A 21,072-nucleotide genomic window follows, 5' to 3' on the forward strand; every position below is an offset into this window, starting at 1 on the left:
TGTGGAGCTTTGTATTATTTTAGACTTTAATACCTGAGACATTGTTTTCTGGTGAAGAGCTTAAATATGTTCTAGAAGTTGAAGTACATATCCTAGTAGATACAGGAGAAATTTTTCATAAATAATCATTGTCCTTTACAGTTAGTTTTAAGAGTTCAAGTTATAATCTGTGTACATGCCATCCTGTCACACACACACACACACACACACACACACACACACAGAGACGTAAAAACGTACATTTATTTCCAAGATTATCCCATTTTTATTAATTTTTCAATTGAGAAATTAATTTTAAATATTATTTGGAACTTCTTACATGCAAGAAACAGATGAGCAATATTGGTAAGTAAAGTATACTGTGTGATAAGCAATACTCATACATAAAGTACATTGTGTTTCTAGTTGCTTTTTTTAAATTGTCATTAAGAAAGCACTTGACTAGTGTGCACGACATTTGAATCTGGTTGCATTTGGAGTTTGTTTTTAATTGTGACTCTTCTATTAATTACCTGAATGAAGAACTCCTAAATATTATATATTCATTTTTGACTTAATAGATTTACATGATGGCTTCCCCCTAGGGAAATCAAGATGCCATTCCACATAAACAGTCAAATATTTTTAAAAACCCCAGTGGGTTGAAAGTGAAGAGACAGAAGAGAGGCAACAGGGACATCAGAAGTGGAAACTCACAGGTCTGCCTGGGCACACCCCTGGCAAATACCACAATTAGCGTCTTTGGGGACTTGTGACTCAGGTGACACTACAGCATGAAATGCCTAAGTCATTTTATTTTGACGTGCTTTCACATTAGTGTTAATGTGATGTGAGAAACAGACAGAAAGCGTGGTGGATATCGAGGATCATTGCCACTCCTAGCCCTGTGCTCTCGTGTCTTCAGAGAGAGTGTTGATGAACATTTTTAGGTAAAGAGAATGTCTAGTTTGGGGAACCTGTAGGATCTGCTGTTCCTTCTGAATTCTTCCTGGATCTGGCATATACCCTGATTCATTAAGACTTGCTGAGTGGTGCCAGTCATTGGTCAGTAGGGAATCACTGCCCTGGATTATTAGATTTTTTTCTTTCATGTACAAAATGAATATAAAATATCCACTTGTTTACTGAAATATCCAAAGGGGTTTGTGAAGAGCTATTTATAAAGAACATAAATATTACTATTACTTTATAAAACACATCTAAGATTCTTTTGAGAAAACTATTAATAAATTCATGGGTGTATATCAAGATGAACTGAACACTGTCATTCCAAATAACTAGAGATAATATATTTATTCTAGCTACATAATGTTTTGCAGACATTGAATTTTTTTTTTTTTTTTTTTTGCGGTACATGGGCCTCTCACTGTTGTGGCATCTCCCGTTGCGGAGCACAGGCTCCAGACGCGCAGGCTCGGTGGCCATGGCCCACGGGCCCACCCGCTCCGCGGCATGTGGGATCCTCCCGGACCGGGGCACGAACCCGTGTCCCCTGCATCGGCAGGCGGACTCCCAACCACTGCGCCACCAGGGAAGCCCACAGACATTGAATTTTATAGAATCTTAAGTTGATCATGTTTCAAAATTTGTCATGAAATATAATATTCTTAAAATCTTGAGTCAAAATCTTTTTAGGCATATCTCAGATGAAAACTGAGGTATTGAGCACCAGGGTACCTCTTTGCAAGTACCTTGTTCCTTACATGTGCATTATTTGTCCTACATTAATATAATCATTCTAGGAAGTTCTCTGTTCAGGGAAGAATGAAATTATGTTTTGATTCATCTGGAATAGAAGAATGAATTTGTTATCAAAAATCCCCTCTGTGGGTTCTGATTCTTTCTCACAATTGTTAATAGGGCTGCTTAATATCTTCATCTAAGTATACAAATAAAATTTCTGTATACTTTGGAATTATTGGTTTCCTGAGGCTCATAATATTAAGAAAAGTTGAAATCATTTTTGTTTCTTAAAACATAATGATTTCTTAAAAATGGGGCAACTGTCAGAGTGGGTTTAACAATATAATATCTAGAAAACTAGAATTGAAGCCATAAATTAGACATTGAAATCATTTTAAAGCTCAGTGGACTTCAGCACTAATATGACATGCCACATCCAGAGTTTCCACTTACCCACTTACTATTTTGTTTGGTACCTTTCTGCAAACAACAAAAGCAATAAATGAATAAAAGAACACGCTATTTGCCAAAGGGCAGTGATAGTACATTATTCATTTCACACAAGCCATCCTCCTAGGTGAGCCCCTCACCATTGTGAGAAGTCAGTTTAGTTCTAGCACCACTCACACTTTATGGAATTAAAACTGAGTGATCCATCTCAGTTTTTAGATATATTTAGATCACTAGTTTTTTTAGGCCAGGTATAAGTGACTACTATTGTGGTACTAAGTCACAGACAATGAATTTTTTTTATCTTTCAGCAAAAATGGTGATCTTTGATATGCCTTGGATAATGAATGGTGAGTATATTACTTATACTTTCCTAACATAAAACGTCTGATTTTTTTTTTCTTTGCCAATTTAGCCGTATTTCTATGGTTGTTTAAAAAAGAATGTTATTGTGTTTGGTGTGTAATTTTAAGAGGCTGGAGCTAGAACATGCAAAGGCTGTTCCTAAGCAAACTGGGCCAGCGTTGTACCCCCAGGCTCTGGGGATACGCATTAGTCTTGTCTAAAAACAGTTTTAAAATGTTCGGTCATTCAGGTAAAACTATAGCCAGAAGACCTGTTTGTCATCTACAGATGGGATATGTCACAGAATGCAGACCTTGGCTAGGTTCTCTCATGGGCTTCAGGTGTTGAGGAAGAAAATGGGATGAATCTAAAATTTAGTCCAAATCTCTATAGTCACATAATCCTTAGGACAGTCATGGTATATATTTTTGGCAAAAAAAAATTTAAACCATTGAAAAACATTCTTTACCAACTCGGATGTGGTTGTAAATTTAATGTTATTTTCAGAATGTGCATTTTCATTCATGTTTGCCAATCGTTACATAGAAAGCAGTAGAGAAAACCAATGAAATCAAAACTCGGTTTTTTGAAAAGTTCAACAAAATTGACAAAACTTTAGCTAAACTGATGAAGAAAAAAAGACTCAAATTATTAAAATCAGGAATGAAAGAAGAGACATTACTACTGACCTTACAGAAATGTAAAGGATTATAAGGGAATACTGTGAACAGTTGTGTGCCAAGAAATTAGATAACCTAGATGAAATGGGCAAGTTCCTAGAGAGACACAAACTATCGAAATGGACTCAAGATTCTGAATAGAAGTATAACAAAAGAAATTGAATTAGTAATCAAAAAACTTGTCACAAAGAAAAGCTAAGACCCTAAATGGCTTCACTAGTAAATTCTACTAAGCATATAAAGAAGGATCAACACCAGTTCTTCTCAAACTCTTCCAAAAAATAGAAAACACTTCCCAACTCATTTTATGAGGCAAGTATATCCCTAATAATAAACATCACAGAAAAAGAAAACTAATATCAGACTAATATCCCTTATGAATATAAATGGACCAGCCCTCAATAAAGTAACAAACCGAATCTAGCAGCATATAAAAAGGATTATATACTATGATCAAGTGGGATTTATCTCAGAAATGCAAAGTTGGTTCAACATATGAAAATCAACCAGTTATCCAACATATTAATAGACTAAAGAAAAAAATCACATGATCATCTTAATAGACACAAAAAGTATTTGACAAAATCCACTACGCTCTCCTGATAAAAGCACCCAAGAAACTAGGAATAGAAGGTTCAAAGAGTTGGGACAGCTGCCAAGTTAGTTGGATCACAGTAGTTCACACAAGACTACCCTCACTTATGACACTAATTGTAAGTTCAAGGGGTTTCCAAAACTACCCTCAGGTTTACTGGAATCATTCACAGAACTCACTGAAAGCTATTGTACTCAAAGTTATGGTTTATTACCAGGAAACAATTCAGATTAAAATCAGCCAAGGGTAAAAAAAAAAAAACATATGGTAGAATCCAGGGAAGTACCAAATGTGGAGTGTGTTACTTTCACGTCATCAATATGTGACAGTGCTCATGAAGTATTTTCAAACAGGGAAGCTCACCCAAACCTCAGTGTTCAGAGTTTTTATTGGGGCTCCATTTCCTAGGCCTGACCAGTTTATCACATGGTTCATCTCAGTCTCCAGTCTCTCCAGAGGTCTACAGATACTGTGTGACCCAAAGCCCCCACCCTAAATTGTATTGTTCCAGTGTGACTCGGGGTCCCTAGGCAAACAAAGACACTCCAACAGGCATGAAGGTTACCTCCAGAAGCTGAGGGTAAAGGCCAGACCTTTCTTTGGGTAAAGTTAATTTTTCACAGAAGAGAATTTCCTCACCCCGATAAAGGGCATCTATGTAAAACCAACATCTATGAAAACCCACGGCTAACATCATACTTAGCAATAGAAGAATGAAAATTTTCCCCCCTAAGATCAGGAACAAGATAAGGTTGTCAGCTCTTACCACTTACATTGCCAGGGCACTTTGGCAAGAAAAAGAAATAAAAAGCATCCAGATTGGAAAAGAAGAAGTCATACTATCTATATATGCAGGTGACATCTTCTATATGGAAACGTTTAAGGAATACACGCACACAAAAGCCTATTAGAACTAATAAATGAGTTCAGCAAGGTGGCAGGATACAAAGTCAATACACAAAACCAGTTGTATTTCTGTACACTGGCAATCAATAATACAAAAATGAAATTAATTCCATTTATAATAGCATCACAAAGAACAAAATACTTAGAAATAATAAAAGAAGTTGAAGACTCATGCTGAAAACTACAAAACACCATCGAAGGAAATGCAAGACCTAAGTAAATACTCATCTCTTGTTAATAGATTAGAAGACCTAATTTTGCTAAGATTCAATGCAGTCCCTGTCAAAATCCCAGCTGCCTCCCCTTTTTTTTTTTTTTTTACAGAAATTGACAAGTTTGTCCTTAAATTCATATGGAAATGCAAGAGACCCAGAGTAGTAAAAATAATCTTGAAAAAGAACAGTGAAATGGAAGGACTCACACCTCTTGTTTTTTTTTTTTTTTTTGGCTGGATTGGGTCTTAGTTGAGGCACACAGGATCTTTTGTTCTCATTGCAGTGCGCTGGCTCTTTGTTGCAGTGCACAGGCTTCTCTCTCGTTGTGGCGCACCGGCTCCAGAGCACATGGGCTTTGTAGTTGCGGCATACGGGGTCTCTAGTTGTGATGTGTGGGCTTAGTCGCCCCACAGCATGTGGGATCTTAGTTCCCTAACCAGGGGTTGAACCATCGTCCCTTGTGTTGCAAGATAGGTTCTTAACGACTGGACCACCAGGGAGGTCCTGTACCTCTTAGTTTGAAAACTCACTACAAAGCTATAATAATTAAGATGTTGTGGTGTGGACATCAGAATAGACACATAGATCAGTAAAACAGAATTGAAAGTCCAGAAATAAACCGTAACATTTATGATTAATTGATTTGTTAATGGTCAGACAATTAGGTGGAGAAAGATTAGTCTTTTTAATAAATGGTACTGGGACAACCGAATATCCACATTCAAAAGAATGAAGTTGGACTTCTACCTTCCGTCATATACAAAAATTAACTCAAAATGGGTCAGAGTTAAAATTATAAAACTCTTAGGAAAAAACATAGGAGTAAATCTATATGACTTTGGAGTAGGCAGTGGTTTCTTAGGTATGACACCAAGAAAGCACAAGCAACAGAAGAATAGATACATTGTACTTCATTAAAATTGAAAACTTGTGTACCTCAAGGGACACCATCAAGAAGGTAAAAAGACAACTCTCAGAATGGAAGAAAATATTTACACATAAGACATCTGATGAGGGACTTAGGTCTAGAATACATAAATAACTTTTATAATGCAACAGTAAAACGACAAATGGCCAAATTAAAATGGGTGAAAGATTTTAATAGACATTTTTCCAAAGAAGATATGCAAATGGCAATAAATACATAAAAGATGCTCAACATCATTAGTCATTAGAGAAATGCAAGTAAAAACCGAATGAGATACTACTTCATACCTACTAGGATGGCTGTAATTAAAAAGACTAAAGTAACAAGTGTTGATAATGATGTGGAGAAATTGGAGCCCTCATACATTGCTGGTGAGCATGTTAAATGGTGCAGCCACTGTGGAAAAACAGTTTGGCGGTTCCTGAAAACATTAAACATAGAATTACCATGTGACCCAGCAATTCCACTCCTAGGTATATCCCCAAGAGAATTGAAAACATGTCTACACAAAGAGTTGTACACAAATGTTCTTGGTAGCGTTATTCATAATAGTGAAAAGTGGAAACAATCCAAAGTTCATCAGTTGATAAATGGATAAACAAATGTTACATATCCATAAAATGGAAAGTTATTCAGCCATAAAAAGGAATTAAATACTGATACATGCTACATCATAGATAACCTTAACATGCTGAGTGAACAAAGCCAGTATGAAAAAAAACACATGTTGCATGATTCCATTTATACAAAATGAGCAAATCCATAAAGACAGAAACTAGATTAGTGGTTGCCAGGGAATGGGAGAAGGGAGGATAAGGAGAGATTGCCAGTGGGGGCAGATTTCTTTTCGGTGTGATGACAGTGTTCTAAAATTAGATAGTGGTGATGGGTTACACAACTCTGAATATACTAAATAAAAAACATTGATGTGTATACTTTAAAAGGGTGAATTTTATGATATGTAAGTTTTATCTCCATAAAGCTGTTATAAAAAGTCAGATTTTGCACTTCAGTTAATTCAAGTAGCATAGCTTCAAACATGTCAACTCAGACTTTTTAAATTGAAATTAATGAAAATGTAAATGTTATGTAAAAAAATTTTAAGCACAATTAGCCAAAGTAAAAATGCAATTTTCTGAACCACTGTTTAATCTTTATCATGCGGTTTTATTTCCTGATTTTTTTTCATTGACACTTCTGAAAATTTAATGCTGGATTTCTCTTTTAATTCCTTTAAAATGTGCTGAGAAAGTCATGATGGAAACGAGGTTTAAAAGTTTAAGTAAATCAGAATGGCATGACAGAACAAAATTGTAATTACTAAACAGCTGTGTTTGGTAACAGTTTATTCTTGCGGATTCTATAAGAACGTCACAGTTCTAAGCTGCAGGACTTGGGAGAAAGGCACAGAAGTTCAGGCTTAGGATGGAAAGTCTGGGTCTGGCTCACGCATAATGAGGAAGCCCGCTTTTTTCTCTTTCTGACTTCTCATTTGAGAAGGTTTTTCAGATTGGGGGTTTATCAGAGAGGCATAAGGCAAACGACTCTTCTCATACTATTGTACATATTAGTGAATCACAATGCTGTTTGATTCATTGTCTGGAAATCTTAGTAGTTGGGATCATTGATGGATTTGTACAGAGGCCAAAACCCTGATAGGTTTATTAATGAACATCAGGATAATTTAATCTTCCTGAATCTTCCTGGAACATTTGAAACCCACAAGGGACAGTCAAAATGTAGATGCCTACAGAGATTAGAGAATGTGAATTAAGTACTGTGCCATGGAAAAATACATATTAACAGATTTTAGCCTGAACTAATTTCAGAGGACGTGGGTTAGCACATACAGTAAGTAAATCGAGAAAGAGAATGAAAGGAATTTAATGAAGTGACTGTTTTTTCTTCAGCTGCTTTCAAAATTGTGAAATCCTGGCTTGGTCCAGAAGCAGTGAGTTTGTTGAAGTTTACAAGTAAAAATGACGTCCAAGACTATGTCAGTGTAGAATACCTGCCTCTTCACATGGGCGGAACTGTAAGTACAGTACTTGAAACCTGTTTCTAAAATAAGACTGGGTCATGGCACATGAGGCTGTATTCTTTCCTCAAGGAAAAAGGAAAAGCAATATCTTACCATCCTAAGAAAAATCATAGATACCGTAAAATAGCAAGCAGTGTTACAGACACTTTTTATTTAAGTTTTCAAGTTGTTAAATGTTTATTTGTGAATAGGTCATGTCTTTACATGGTTCTAAACTGAAACCTATGGAGTAAAAGTATTCAGAAACAAGAAACAAGTATTCAGTAAAAAGTCTTTGGACTGCTATGCCAACCACACTGTTCCCCTTCCTAGTTTCATTTCTTATTTTTATTTCCAGGGATCTTTGTTACCTATATAAGCAACTATAGTAAATATGCAATACATATATAAGCAACTATAGTATATATATAATTCTTTCTCCCTCCCATCTGTTTTAAAAAAGTAGTGTATTTATACACTATTGTGTATCCTGCTTTTTTCTTCACGTCTTACAGATCATTCTAAATTAATATGTGATAAGCTGTCTTACTCTTGTTTATGGCTGCATAGTATTCCAGTGTCTAGAGATGAACCATAAATTGTTTAAGGAATAACCATAAGTTATTTAATTTCCTTTTGATGTGTCTTTAGTTTGCTTCCAGTTGTTTACTGTTGAACAGTTTTTAATATATACTGTCATTTCCATTTTTTGGAAATAATCTTACTACTTAGAAGTAAGAGACCAGGAGTAAGTAGATATATGTTAAATTTTTAATACTCCATAACAATGAAACATATTTGGATAATGACTTTTTTAAATAAACTGTGAAACCTATGGATTTGGTATGCTTTGGGTTAATTTGATTAATATTTCAATTATTTGATTTTTACAATCTACTTTGTACTGGCAAAATTGTATTCAACTAGAACCAAAGGACTAGCAAAATGAAAAGTTTTTGTGTGTGCTTTTCTTTGTTTTCTTTCATTTTAAAAAAGTTGAACCAATATTTTTTGGGGGGAGCTATCAATCTTTTATTTTTATAGTACATATTTTATTTGTACAATACATCTGGAACCTATCAAAGATCATCTCTTAGCGACTGAAAAAAATATCTGAACCACAATTTACTCTTTTTTTTTTTTTTTTTTTTTGCGGTACGCGGGCCTCTCACTGCTGTGGCCCCTCCCGCCGCGGAGCACAGGCTCCAGACGCGCAGGCTCAGCGGCCATGGCTCACGGGCCCAGCCGCTCCGCGGCACGTGGGATCCTCCCGGACCGGGACACGAACCCACGTCCCCTGCATCGGCAGGCAGACTCTCAAGCACTGCGCCACCAGGGAAGCCCCACAATTTACTCTTACTCTCCATGAGGATGATGTGTTATACAGAAAGTTCTCAGCAGCTTTTGGCAACCAGCTAAAGATGATTTTAAAAAGGAAAAAAAGAAAAGAAGAAATAGTACAAAGTCCTTAGACAACACTTATGATCTGAGACTCAGATTTATTTTAAAGGATAACAAATATATATTATCCTTAGGTCTAAGATTCTGTTTCCAGACTATCAGAACTCAACATAATCCTCCACAGAACTCCCAACACACTTCAACTCACTGCAAGAGAAACTGGGTGGGGTGGGGGTAACAGAAAATTGAATTTTTCCTATACAGACATGCACAATAATTTCTTCAGCCAAATTGGACCTTAAACTGGTTATGAGTATCTTGATTCCCAGACATCTGAAAAAGCAAATGAAAAGTCTCTATTATTACTGAATGATGGTCATTAAAGGTGGCTGAAAATATGTTTTTTTCCCTCTTAAACATCCAATTATTTCTTTTTTTTTTAACTTTTATTGGAGTATAGTTGCTTTAAAATGTTGTGTAAGTTTCAGGTGTACAGCCAAGTGAATCAGTTGTACATATATATACATACATATCCATTCTTTTTCAGATTCTTTTCCCATATATTACAGAGTGTTGAGTAGAGTTCCCTGTGCTATACAGTAGGTCCTTGTTACTTATCTGTTTTATATATAGTAGTGTGTATATGTTAATCCCAATCTCCTAATTTATCACTACCCCCATGTTTCCCCTTTGGTAACCGTAAGTTTGATTTCGAGATCTGTGAGTCTGTTTCTGTTTTGTAAATAAGTTCATTTGTATCATTTTTTATTAGATTCCACATATAAGTGACATCATGTGATTCTTGTCTTTCTCTGTCTGACTTCACTTAGTATGATCATCTCTAAGTCCATCCATGTTGCTGCAAATGGCATTAATTCTTTCCTTTTATGGCTGAGTAATATTCCTTTATATATATGTAGCACATCTTCTTTATCCATTCCTCTCTTGGGCATTTAGGTTGCTTCCATGTCTTGGCTATTGCAAATAGTGCTGCAGTGAACGTTGGGGTACATGTATCTTTTCAAATTATGGTTTTCTCTGGATATATGCCCAGGAAGTGGGATTGCTGGATCATATGGTAGTTCTATTTTTAGTTATGTAAGGAACCTCCATACTATTCTCCATAATGGTTGTACCAACTTTCATTCCCACCAACAGTGCAGGAGGGTTCCCTTTTCTCCACATCCTCTCCAGCATTTATGATTTGTAGATTTTTTTTTAAAAATGATGGCCATTCTGACCAGTGTGAGCTGATACCTCATTGTAGTTTTGATTTGCATTTCTCTAATAATTAGTTATGTTGAGCATCTTTTAATGTACTTCTTGGCCATCTGTATATCTTCTTTGGAGAAATGTCTATTTAGATCTTCTGCCCATTCTTTGATTGGGTTATTTTGTTTTTTTGTTTTTTTAACTGCATGAGCTGTTTGTATATTTTGGACATTAATCCCTTGTTGGTCGCTTTGTTTACAAATATTTTCTCCCAATCTGTGGGTTGTCTTTTTGGTTTTGGTTTCCTTTGTTGTGCAAAAGCTTGTAAGTGTAATCAGGTCCTATTTCTTTATTTTCATTTTTATTACTCTAGGTGGTGGAACAAAAAAGATATCGCTGCAATTTATGTCAGAGAGTGTTCTGCCTATGTTTTCTTCTAAGAGTTTTATGGTATCTGGTCTTACATTTAGGTCTTTGATCCATTTTGAGTTTACTTTTGTGTATGGTGTTAGAGAGTGTTCTAATTTCGTTCTTTTACATGTAGCTGTCCAGTTTTCCCAGCACCATTTACTCAAGAGACTGTCTTGCCTCCTTTGTCCTAGTTTAGTTGACCGTAGGTTGGTGTATTTATTTCTGGACTTCCTATCCTGTTGCATTGATCTATATTTCTGTTTTTATGCCAGTACCATAGTGTTTTGATTACTGCAGCTTTGTAGTATAGTCTCCAGATTGCTTTGGATATTTGGGGTCTTTTGTGTATCCATACAAATTTTTTAATTTTTTGTTCTACTGTGGAAAATGCCATTGGTAATTTGATATGAATTGCATTGAATCTGTAGATTGCCTTGGGTAGTGTAGTCATTTTGACAGTATTGATTCTTCCAGTCCAAGAACATGGTACATCTTTCCATCTGTTTGTGTCATCTTCAGTTTCTTTTATCAGCGCCTTATAGTTTTCAAAGTACAGGTCTTTTGCTTCCTTACGTAGGTTTATTCCTAGGTATTTTATTCTTTTTGATGTAATGGTAAATGGGATTGTTTCCTTGATTTCTCTTTCTGATCTTTCATTGTTAGTGTATAGGGATGCAAGAGATTTCTGTATATTAATTTTGTATCCTGCACCTTTACTGAATTCATGGATGAGCTCTAGTAAGTTTTCTGGTAGCATCTTTAGGATTCTCTATGTATATTATCATTTCATCTGCAAACAGTTGACAGTTTTACTTCTTTTCCATTTTGGATTCCTTTTATCTTCTCTGATAGTTTTGGAAGTCCTGTACACAGCAGTGTTGTATAAAAGTGGTGAGAGTGCACACGCTTGTCTTGTTCCTGATCTTAGAGGTAATGCTTTCAGCTTTTCACCATTGAGTATGATGTTAGCTGTAGGTTTGTCATAAATGCCTTTTATTATGTGGAGGTATGTTCCCTTTATGCCCACCTTCTGGAGAGTTTTTTATCATAAATGGGTGTTGAATTTTGTCAAAAGCTTTTTCTGCATCTATTGAGGTGATCATATGGTTTTTATTCTTCGGTTTGTCAGTTTGGTGTATCACACTTATTGACTTGTGGATATTAAAAATCCTTGCATCCCTTTGGATAAATCCTACTTGATCTTGCTATATGATCCTTTTAATGTATTGTTGGATTCAGTTTGCTAGTATTTTGTTGAGGATTTTTACATCAATGTTCATCAGTGATATTGGCCTGTGATTTTCTTTTTTTGATATCTTTGTCTGGTTTTGGTACCAGGGTGATGGGGGCCTCATAGAATGAGTTTGGGAGTGTTTTTTACTGTGCAGTATTTTGGAATAGTTTCAGAAGGATAGTTGTTAGCTCTTCTCTAAATGTTTTATAGAATTCACCTATGAAGCCATCTGGTCCTGGAGTTTTGTTTCTTGGGAATTTTTAAACCACAGTTTCCATTTCAGTACGTGTGATTGGTCTGTTTATATTTTCTATTTCTTCCTGGTTCATTCTTTGGAGATTGTACATTTCTAAGAATTTGCCCATTTCTTCTAGGTTGTCCATTTTATTGGCATATAGTTGCTTGTAATAGTCTCTTGTGATCCTTTGTATTTCTGTGGTGTTTGTTGTAATTTCTCCTTTTTCATTTCTAATTTTATTGATCTGAGCCCTCTCCCTTTTTTTCTTGATGAGTCTGGCTAAAGGTTTATCAATTTTGTTTATTTTCTCAAAGAACCATCTTTTAGTTTCATTGATCTTTTCTGTTGTTGTCTTCATCTCTATTTCATTTATTTCTGCTCTGATCTTTATGATTTGTTTCCTTCTGTTAGCTTTGGGTTTTGTTTGTTCTTCTCTTTCTAGTTGCTTTGGGGTAAGGTTAGGTTGTTCCTTTGAGATTTTTCTTGTTTCATTAAGGTAAGATTGTATTGCTGTAAACTTCCCTCTTAGAATTGCTTTGCCGCTTCCCATGGGTTTTGGATCTTTGTGTTTTCATTGTCATTGTCTCTAGGTATTTTTTGATTGCCTCATTGATTAATTCAGTGATCCATTGGTTGTTTATTAGCATATTTAAATTCCACATGTTTGTGTTTTTTACGGTTTTTTTCTTGTAGTTGATGTCTGTCTCATAGCATTGTGGTTGGAGAAGATTGTTGATATGATTTCAGTTTTCTTAAATTTACCAAGGCTCACTTTGTGGTCCAGCATGTGATCAATCCTGGAGAGTGTTTCCCGTGTACTTGAGAAGAATGTGTATTCTGCTGCTTTTGGATGGAATGCTCTGTAAATATCAGTTAAGTCTATCTGGTCTAATGTGTCATTTAAGGCCTGTGTTTCCTTATTGATTTTCTGTCTGGATGATCTGTCCATTGATGTGAGGTGTTAAAAGCCCCCCATGATTATTGTGTTACTGTCAATTTCCCCTTTTATGTCTGTTACATTTGCCTTATGTATTGAGGTGCTCCTAAGTTGGGTGCATATATATTTACAGTTGTTATATCTTCTTTGATTGATCCCTTGATCATTATGTAGTGTCCTTCTTTGTCTCTTGTAACAGTCTTTAGTTTAAAGTCTATTTTGTCTGATACGAGTATTGGCACTCCAGCTTTCTTTTGATTTCCATTTGCATGGAATACCTTTTTCAGTCCCCTCACTTTCAGTCTGTATGTCCCTAGATTTGAAGTGGGTCTCTTGTAGACAGCATATATATGGGTTTGTATCCATTCAGCCAGTCTATGTCTTTTGGTTTGAGCATTTAATCCATTTACATTTAAAGTAATTATCTGTATGTATGTTCTTATTGCCATTTTTTATTTTATTTTTTTGGCCATGCTGCATCACTTGCAGGATCTTAGTTCCCCAACCAGGGATTGAACCCAGGCCATGACAGTGAAAGCACCAAGTCCTATGCACTCGACCGTCAGGGAATTCCCTTCTTAATGCCATTTTGTTAATTGTTTTTTCCATTTGTTTTTGTATGTCTTTTTTCTCCCCTTCCTCTTTTGTTCTCTTGTGATATGGTGACTTACTTTAGTGTTGTGTTTGGATTCCTTTTTCCTTTGTGTGTGTCTATTGCAGATTTTTGGTTTGCGGTTACCATGTTTTGATATAGCAGTCTATATACGAATAAGATTGTTTTAAGTTGCTGGTCTTTTAATTTCAAATGCATTTCCAATATCCTGCGTTTGTACTTCCCTCTTCTCATGATTGATGGTTTTGATAGCATATTTGTGTGTGGATTATTTCCTACCTTTACTGTTAGTTTGCCTTTACCAGTGAGCTTTTCCATTCATAATTTTCTTGTTTCTAGTTGTGGCCTTTTTTTCCCCCATCTAGAGAAGTTCCTTTAGCATTTGTTGCAAAGCTGGTCTGCTGGTGCAGAATTCTCTTAGCTTTTGCTTGTCTGTAATGCTTTTGATTTCTCCGTTGAATCTGAATGAGATCCTTGCTGGATAGAGTAATCTTGGTTGTAGGTTTTTCCCTTTCATCTCTTTAAATATATCGTGCCACTCCCTTCTGGTCTGCAGAGTTTCTGCTGAAAAATCAGCTGATAACCTTCTGGGAGTTCCCTTGTATGTTATTCATTGCTTTTAATATTTTGTCTTTGTGTTTAATTTTTGTCAGCTTCATTAATATGTGTCTCGGGGTGTTCCTCCTTGGGTTTATCCTGCGTGGGACTCTCGGCACTTCCTGGACATGGGTGACTATTTCCTTTCCCATGTTAGGGAAGTTTTCAGCTATTATTTCTTCAAACATTTTCTCAGGTCCTTTCTCGTCCTTCTGGCACCCCTTTAATATGAATGTTGGTGCATTTAATGTTGTCACAGAGGTCTCGCAGACTGTCCTCATTTCTTTTCTTTTTTCTCTATTCTGTTTCGTGGCAGTGATTTCCACCATTCTGTCTTCTACTTCATCTGTTCTTCTGCCTCATTTATTCCACTCTTCATTCCTTCTAGTGTATTTTTCATTTCAGTTATCATATTGTTCATCTGTGTTTGTTTTTTCTTTAGGTATTCTAGCTCTTTATTAAACATTTCTTGTGTCTTCTTGGTCTGTGCTTCCATTATTTTTCCGAGATCTTGGATCGACTTTACTGTCATTACTCTGCATTCTTTTTCGGGTAGATTGCCTATCTCCACTTCATGTAGTTGTTTTTCTGGGGTTTTTATCTTGTTCCTTCATCTGGGACATAATCCTCTGCTGGTCTCATTTTGTCTAACATGCTGTGATTGTGATTTCTGTTCCACAGCCTACAGGGTTGTAGTTCTCCTTGCTTCTTCTGTCTGCCCCCTGGTGGACGAGGCCAGTCTAAGAGGCTTTTGCAGGGAATTCCCTGGCGGTCCAGTGGTTAGGAGTCCATGCTTTCACTATTGAGGGTGCACATTCAGTCCCTGGTTGGGGAAACTAAGATCCTTCAAGCCACACGGTGCGGCCAAAAAAAAAAAAACATTTATTTAAGAGGCTTGTGCAGGTTTCCTGTTGGGAGGTACTGGTTCCTGCCCATTGGTATACAAAGCTGGGTCTTGTCCCTCTGGTGAGCAGCTGTGGGCTCAGGAAGACTTTAGGCAGAATGTCTGCTGATGGGTGGGGCTGTGTTCCCACTGTGTTGGTTGTTAGGCCTGAGGCATCCCAGCACTGGACCCTGCAGGGTGTTGGGTGGGGCCAGGTCTTGGTGAGAAAATGGCAGCCTCCAGGAGAGCTCACGCCAATGAGCACTCCCCAGAACTACCACCAGTAGTGTCTTTGTCCCCACAGTGAGCCACAGCTGCCCCCCACCTCATAAGGAGACCCTCCAGTACTAGGAGGTAGGTCTGGCCCAGGCTCCTATGAGGTCACTGCTTTTACCTGTGGGTCCTGGTGCTCATCAGACCTTATGTGCGTCCTCCAAGAGTGGAGTTTCTGTTTCCCCCAGTCCTGTGGATTCCTGTGATCAAACCCTGTTGGCCTTCAAAGCCAGATGCTTTTGGGGGCTCCTCCTGATGCCAGACCCTCAGGCTGGGCAGCCTGATGTGGGGCTCGGGACTTTCACTCCTGTGGGAGAACCTCTGCTATCTAATTATTTTCCAGTTTGTGGGTAGCCCACCCAGCAGGTATGGAATTTGATTTTATCGTGATTGCACCCCTCCTGTTGTCTCGTTATGGCTTCTTGGTTTTGGATGTAGAATATCTTTTTTGGTAGGTTCCAGTGTTTTTTTGTCAATGTTTGTTTAGCAGTTAGTTGTGATTTTGGCGTTTTCATAAGAGGAGGTGAGCTCATGTCCTTCTACTCTGCCATCTTGTCTCGGTCCTCAATCACAAACGTTTCATTTTTTGTGCTCATTTTTTGTCCATATTTTTATGCCTTCTGGGTTTCATGTTTTACTTAGAAAAGGCCTTCCCTTACTTAGTTTTTGTGTTTTTGGGGTTTTGTTGTTTTTTTAATCCTCCTATGTGTTGTTCTGGAGCTTATGTCGTTTTTTTAAAAATACATATATACATTTAAAGCTTTCATACATCTGAAATTCTTTTTGGTATAAAGAATGAGCTAGGGACTTCCCTGGTGGTCCAGTGGTAAAGAATCCACCTTCCAATGCAGGGGACACGGGTTCGATCCCTGGTCGGGGGACTAAGATCCCATGTGCTGCGGGGCACCTAAGCCCACGCGCCACAACTACTGAGCTCGTGTGCCTCGATGAGAGAGCCCACATGCCGCAAATTACAGAGCCCATGCACTCTGGAGCCCGCGCACCACAACTGCAGAGCCCGTGCACCCTGGAGCCCGTGTACAACAGCTAGAGAGAGAAAACCCGCATGCTACAACTAGAGAGAAGTCCGTGCACTGCAACGAAAGATCCCACATGCCACAACTAGGACCCGACACAGCCAAAAAAATAAAAAGTAAATTTTTTTTTTAAAAAAGAATGAGCTGAAGATCCAATTTCGTTCTTTTACAGATGGCTGGCCAGTTGTCCCACACCACATCCTGCTTTTACCCTTGCTGTTTCAAAATGCTTGCTTTGTTTTAAATTTCACTATCTAATTAGCTCTGTTTTCTTGGCCAGAGGAATGGATTTTAACTTTACTAAGAGAATTATTTCTCCACCCACCTCTTAGCAAGCTGATACAAAATTCTTTTCTCTCAGGATCCTTTCAAGTATAGCTATCCACCACTTGTAGATGATGACTTCCAGACACCGTTGTGTGAAAATGGGCCTATTGCCAGTGAGGATGAAGCTTCAAGTAAAGAAGATATAGAAAGTGATGGCAAAGAAACCTTGGAAACAATTCCCAATGAAGAACAAACAGCTCTTCTTAAAAAGGTAAGTTTTTTAACATCTTTATTGGAGTATAATTGCTTTACAATGGTGTGTTAGTTTCTGCTTTATAACAAAGTGAATCAGTTATACATATACATATGTTCCCATATCTCTTCCCTCTTGCGTCTCCCTCCCTCCCACCCTCCATATCCCACCCCTCTAGGTGGTTACAAAGCACTGAGTTGATCTCCCTGTGCTATGCGGCTGCTTCCCACTAGCTATCTTTTTACGTTTGGTAGTGTATATATGTCCATGCCTCTCTCTCACTTTGTCACAGCTTACTCTTCCCCCTCCCCATGTCCTCAAGTCCATTCTCTAGTAGGTCTGTGTCTTTATTCCCGTCTTACCCCTAGGTTCTTCATGAACTTTTTTTTTTCTTTTTAGATTCCATATATATGTGTTAGCAAACGGTATTTGTTTTTCTCTTTCTGACTTACATCACTCTATATGACAGACTCTAGGTCCATACACCTCACTACAGATAACTCAATTTCGTATCTTTTATGGGTGCGTAATATTCCATTGTATATATGTGCCACATCTTCTTTATCCATTCATCTGTCGATGGACACTTAGGTTGCTGCCATGTCCTGGCTATTGTAAATAGAGCTGCAATGAACACTGTGGTACATGACTCTTTTTGAATTATGGTTTTCTCAGGGTATGTGCCCAGTAGTGGGATTGCTGGGTCATATGGTAGTTCTATTTGTAGTTTTTTAAGGAACCTCCATACTTTACTCCATAGTGGCTGTATCAATTTACATTCCCACCAACAGTGCAAGAGGGTTCCCTTTTCTCCACACCCTCTCCAGCATTTATTGTTTCTAGATTTTTTGATGATGGCCATTCTGACTGGTGTGAGGTGATACCTCATTGTAGTTTTGACTTGCATTTCTCTTATGATTAGTGATGTTGAGCATTCTTTCATGTGTTTGTTGGTAATCTGTATATCTTCTTTGGAGAAATGTCTATTTAGGTCTTCTGCCCATTTTTGGATTGGGTTGTTTGTTTTTTTGTTATTGAGCTGCATGAGCTGCTTGTAAATTTTGGAGATTAATCCTTTGTCAGTTGCTTCATTTGCAAATATTTTCTCCCATTCTGAGGGTTGTCTTTTGTTCTTATTTATGGTTTCCTTTGCTGTGCAAAAGCTTTGAAGTTTCATTAGGTCCCATTTGTTTATTTTTCTTTTTCTTTCCATTCCTCTAGGAGATGGGTCAAAAAGGATCTTGCTGTGATTTATGTCATAGAGTGTTCTGCCTATGCTTTCCTCTAATAGTTTGATACTTTCTGGCCTTACATTTAGGTCTTTAATCCATTTTGAGCTTATTATTGTGTATGGTGTTAGGGAGTGATCTAATCTCATACTTTTACATGTACCTGTCCAGTTTTCCCAGCACCACTTATTGAAGAGGCTGTCCTTTCTCCACTGTACATTCCTGCCTCCTTTATCAAAGATAAGGTGACCATATGTGTGTGGGTTTATCTCTGGGCTTTCTATCCTGTTCCATTGATCTATCTTTCTGTTTTTGTGCCAGTACCATACTGTCTTGATTACTGTAGCTTTGTAGTATAGTCTGAAGTCAGGGAGCCTGATTCCTCCAGCTCCGTTTTTCTTTCTCAAGATTGCTTTGACTATTCGGGGTCTTTTGTGTTTCCATACAAATTGTGAAATTTTTTGTTCTAGTTCTGTGAAAAACACCAGTGGTAGTTTGATAGGGATTGCATTGAATCTGTAGATTGCTTTGGGTAGTACAGTCATTTTCACAATGTTGATTTTTCCAATTCAAGAAATGGTATATCTCTCCATCTATTTGTATCATCTTTAATTTCTTTCATCAGTGTCAAAATTTTCTGCATACAGCTCTTTTGTCTCCTTAGGTAGGTTTATTCCTAGATATTTTATTCTTTTTGTTGTAATGGTAAATGGGAGTATTTTCTTGATTTCACTTTCAGATTTTTCATCATTAGTGTATAGGAATGCAAGAGATTTCTGTGAATTAATTTTGTATCCTGCTACTTTACCAAATTCATTGATTAGCTCTAGTAGTTTTCTGGTAGCATCTTTAGGATTCTCTATGTATAGTATCATGTCATCTGCAAACAGTGACAGCTTTACTTCTTCTTTTCCGATTTGGATTCCTTTCATTTCCTTTTCTTCTCTGATTGCTGTGGCTAAAACTTCCAAAACTATATTGAATAAGAGTGGTGAGAGTGGGCAACCTTGTCTTGTTCCTGATATTAGTGGAAATGCTTTCAGTTTTTCACCATTGAGGATGATGTTGGCTGTGAGTTTGTCATATATGGCCTTTATTATGTTGAGGAAAGTTCCCTCTATGCCTACTTTCTGCAGGGTTTCTATCATAAATGGGTGTTGAATTTTGTCAAAAGCTTTCTCTGCATCTATTGAGATGATAATATGGGTTTTCTCCTTCAATTTATTAATATGGTTTATCCCACTGATTGATTTGCGTATATTGAAGAATCCTTGCATTCCTGGGATAAACCCCTCTTGATCATGGTGTATGATCCTTTTAATGTGCTGTTGGATTCTGTTTGCTTGTATTTTGTTGAGGATTTTTTCATCTATGTTCCTCAGTGATATTGGCCTGTAGTTTTCTTGCTTTGTGACATCCTTGTCTGGTTTTGGTGTCAGGGTGATTGTGGTGTCATAGAAGGAGTTTGGGAGTGTTCCTCCCTCTGCTATGTTTTGGAAGAGTTTGAGAAGGATAGGTGTTAGCTCTTCTCTAAATGTTTGGTAGAAGTCACCTGTGAAGCCATCTGGTCCTGGGCTTTTGTTTGTTGGAAGATTTTTAATCACCATTTCAATTTCAATGCTTGTGATTGGTCTGTTCATATTTTGTATTTCTCCCTGATTCAGTCTTGGCAGGTTGTGCATTTCTAAGAATTTATCCATTTCTTCCAGGTTGTCCATTTTATTGGCATGTAGTTGCTTGTAGTAATCTCTCATGATCTTTTGTATTTCTGCAGTCAGTTGTTATTTCTCCTTTTTTGTTTTGAATTCTATTGATTTGAGTCTTCTCTGTTTTCTTTTTTTGACGAGTCTGATTGAGATGAGTCTAATTGATAAATGGTTAATCAATTTTGTTTATCTTCTCAAAGAACCAGCTTTTAATTTTTTCGATCTTTGCTGTCATTTCCTTCATTTCTTTTTCATTTATTTCTGATTGGATTTTTATGATTTCTTTCCTTCTGCTAACTTTGGGGGGTTTTTTGTTCTTCTTTCTCTAATTGCTTTAGGTCCAAGGTTAGGGTATTTATTTGAGTTGGTTCCTGTTTCTTAAGGTAAGATTGTATTGCTATAAACTTCCCTCTTAGAACTGCTTTTGCTGCATCTCATAGGTTTTTGGTCATCGTGTCTCCATTGTCATTTGTTTCTAGGTATGTTTTGATTTTTTCTGTGATTTCTTCAGTGATCACTTGGTTATTAAGTAGTTTATTGTTTTGCTTCCATGTGTTTGTATTTTTTACAGACCTTTTCCTGTAATTGATACCTAGTCTCATAGCATTGTGGTCGGAAAAGATACTTGGTACCATTTCAATTTTCTTAAATTTACCAAGGCTTGATTTGTGACCCAAGATATGATCTGTCCTGGAGAATGTTCCATGAGCAGTTGAGAAAAATGTGTATTCTGTTGTTTTTGGATGATGTGTCCATTGGTGAAAGTGGGGTGTTAAAGTCCCCGACTATGATTATGTTAGTGTCTATTTCCCCTGAAAAAGGTATTTTTCACAAAAAAATGAAATTGAGACAGAAGCTGTGACATAGCCCCAATTCTACCATAGCTGGCTATGTAATTTTAGGTAATGCACTTAACTTGCTGCCCTTCCATATCTTTGTACGTAAAAAGAAAGAGGAAG

The 21,072-nt window shown here is 37.1% G+C and overlaps 1 protein-coding gene across 4 annotated transcripts in view; it reads left to right on the top strand.

Moving 5' to 3' along the window:
- Positions 1–21,072, top strand: part of MOSPD2 (motile sperm domain containing 2) — a 60,423-nt gene that overhangs the window by 22,139 nt on the left and 17,212 nt on the right. For all 4 annotated transcript variants that reach the window (XM_004269667.4, XM_012532953.3, XM_033427938.2 and 1 more), the window contains 3 exons: positions 2,445–2,483; positions 7,713–7,837; positions 17,020–17,196. In XM_004269667.4, coding sequence (XP_004269715.1) covers positions 2,445–2,483; positions 7,713–7,837; positions 17,020–17,196 — 341 coding nt within the window. The remainder of the gene's footprint in view (positions 1–2,444; positions 2,484–7,712; positions 7,838–17,019; positions 17,197–21,072) is intronic.

The sequence above is a fragment of the Orcinus orca genome, chromosome X (assembly GCF_937001465.1).
Source record: "Orcinus orca chromosome X, mOrcOrc1.1, whole genome shotgun sequence".
In the NCBI taxonomy this organism is placed as follows: domain Eukaryota; kingdom Metazoa; phylum Chordata; class Mammalia; order Artiodactyla; family Delphinidae; genus Orcinus; species Orcinus orca.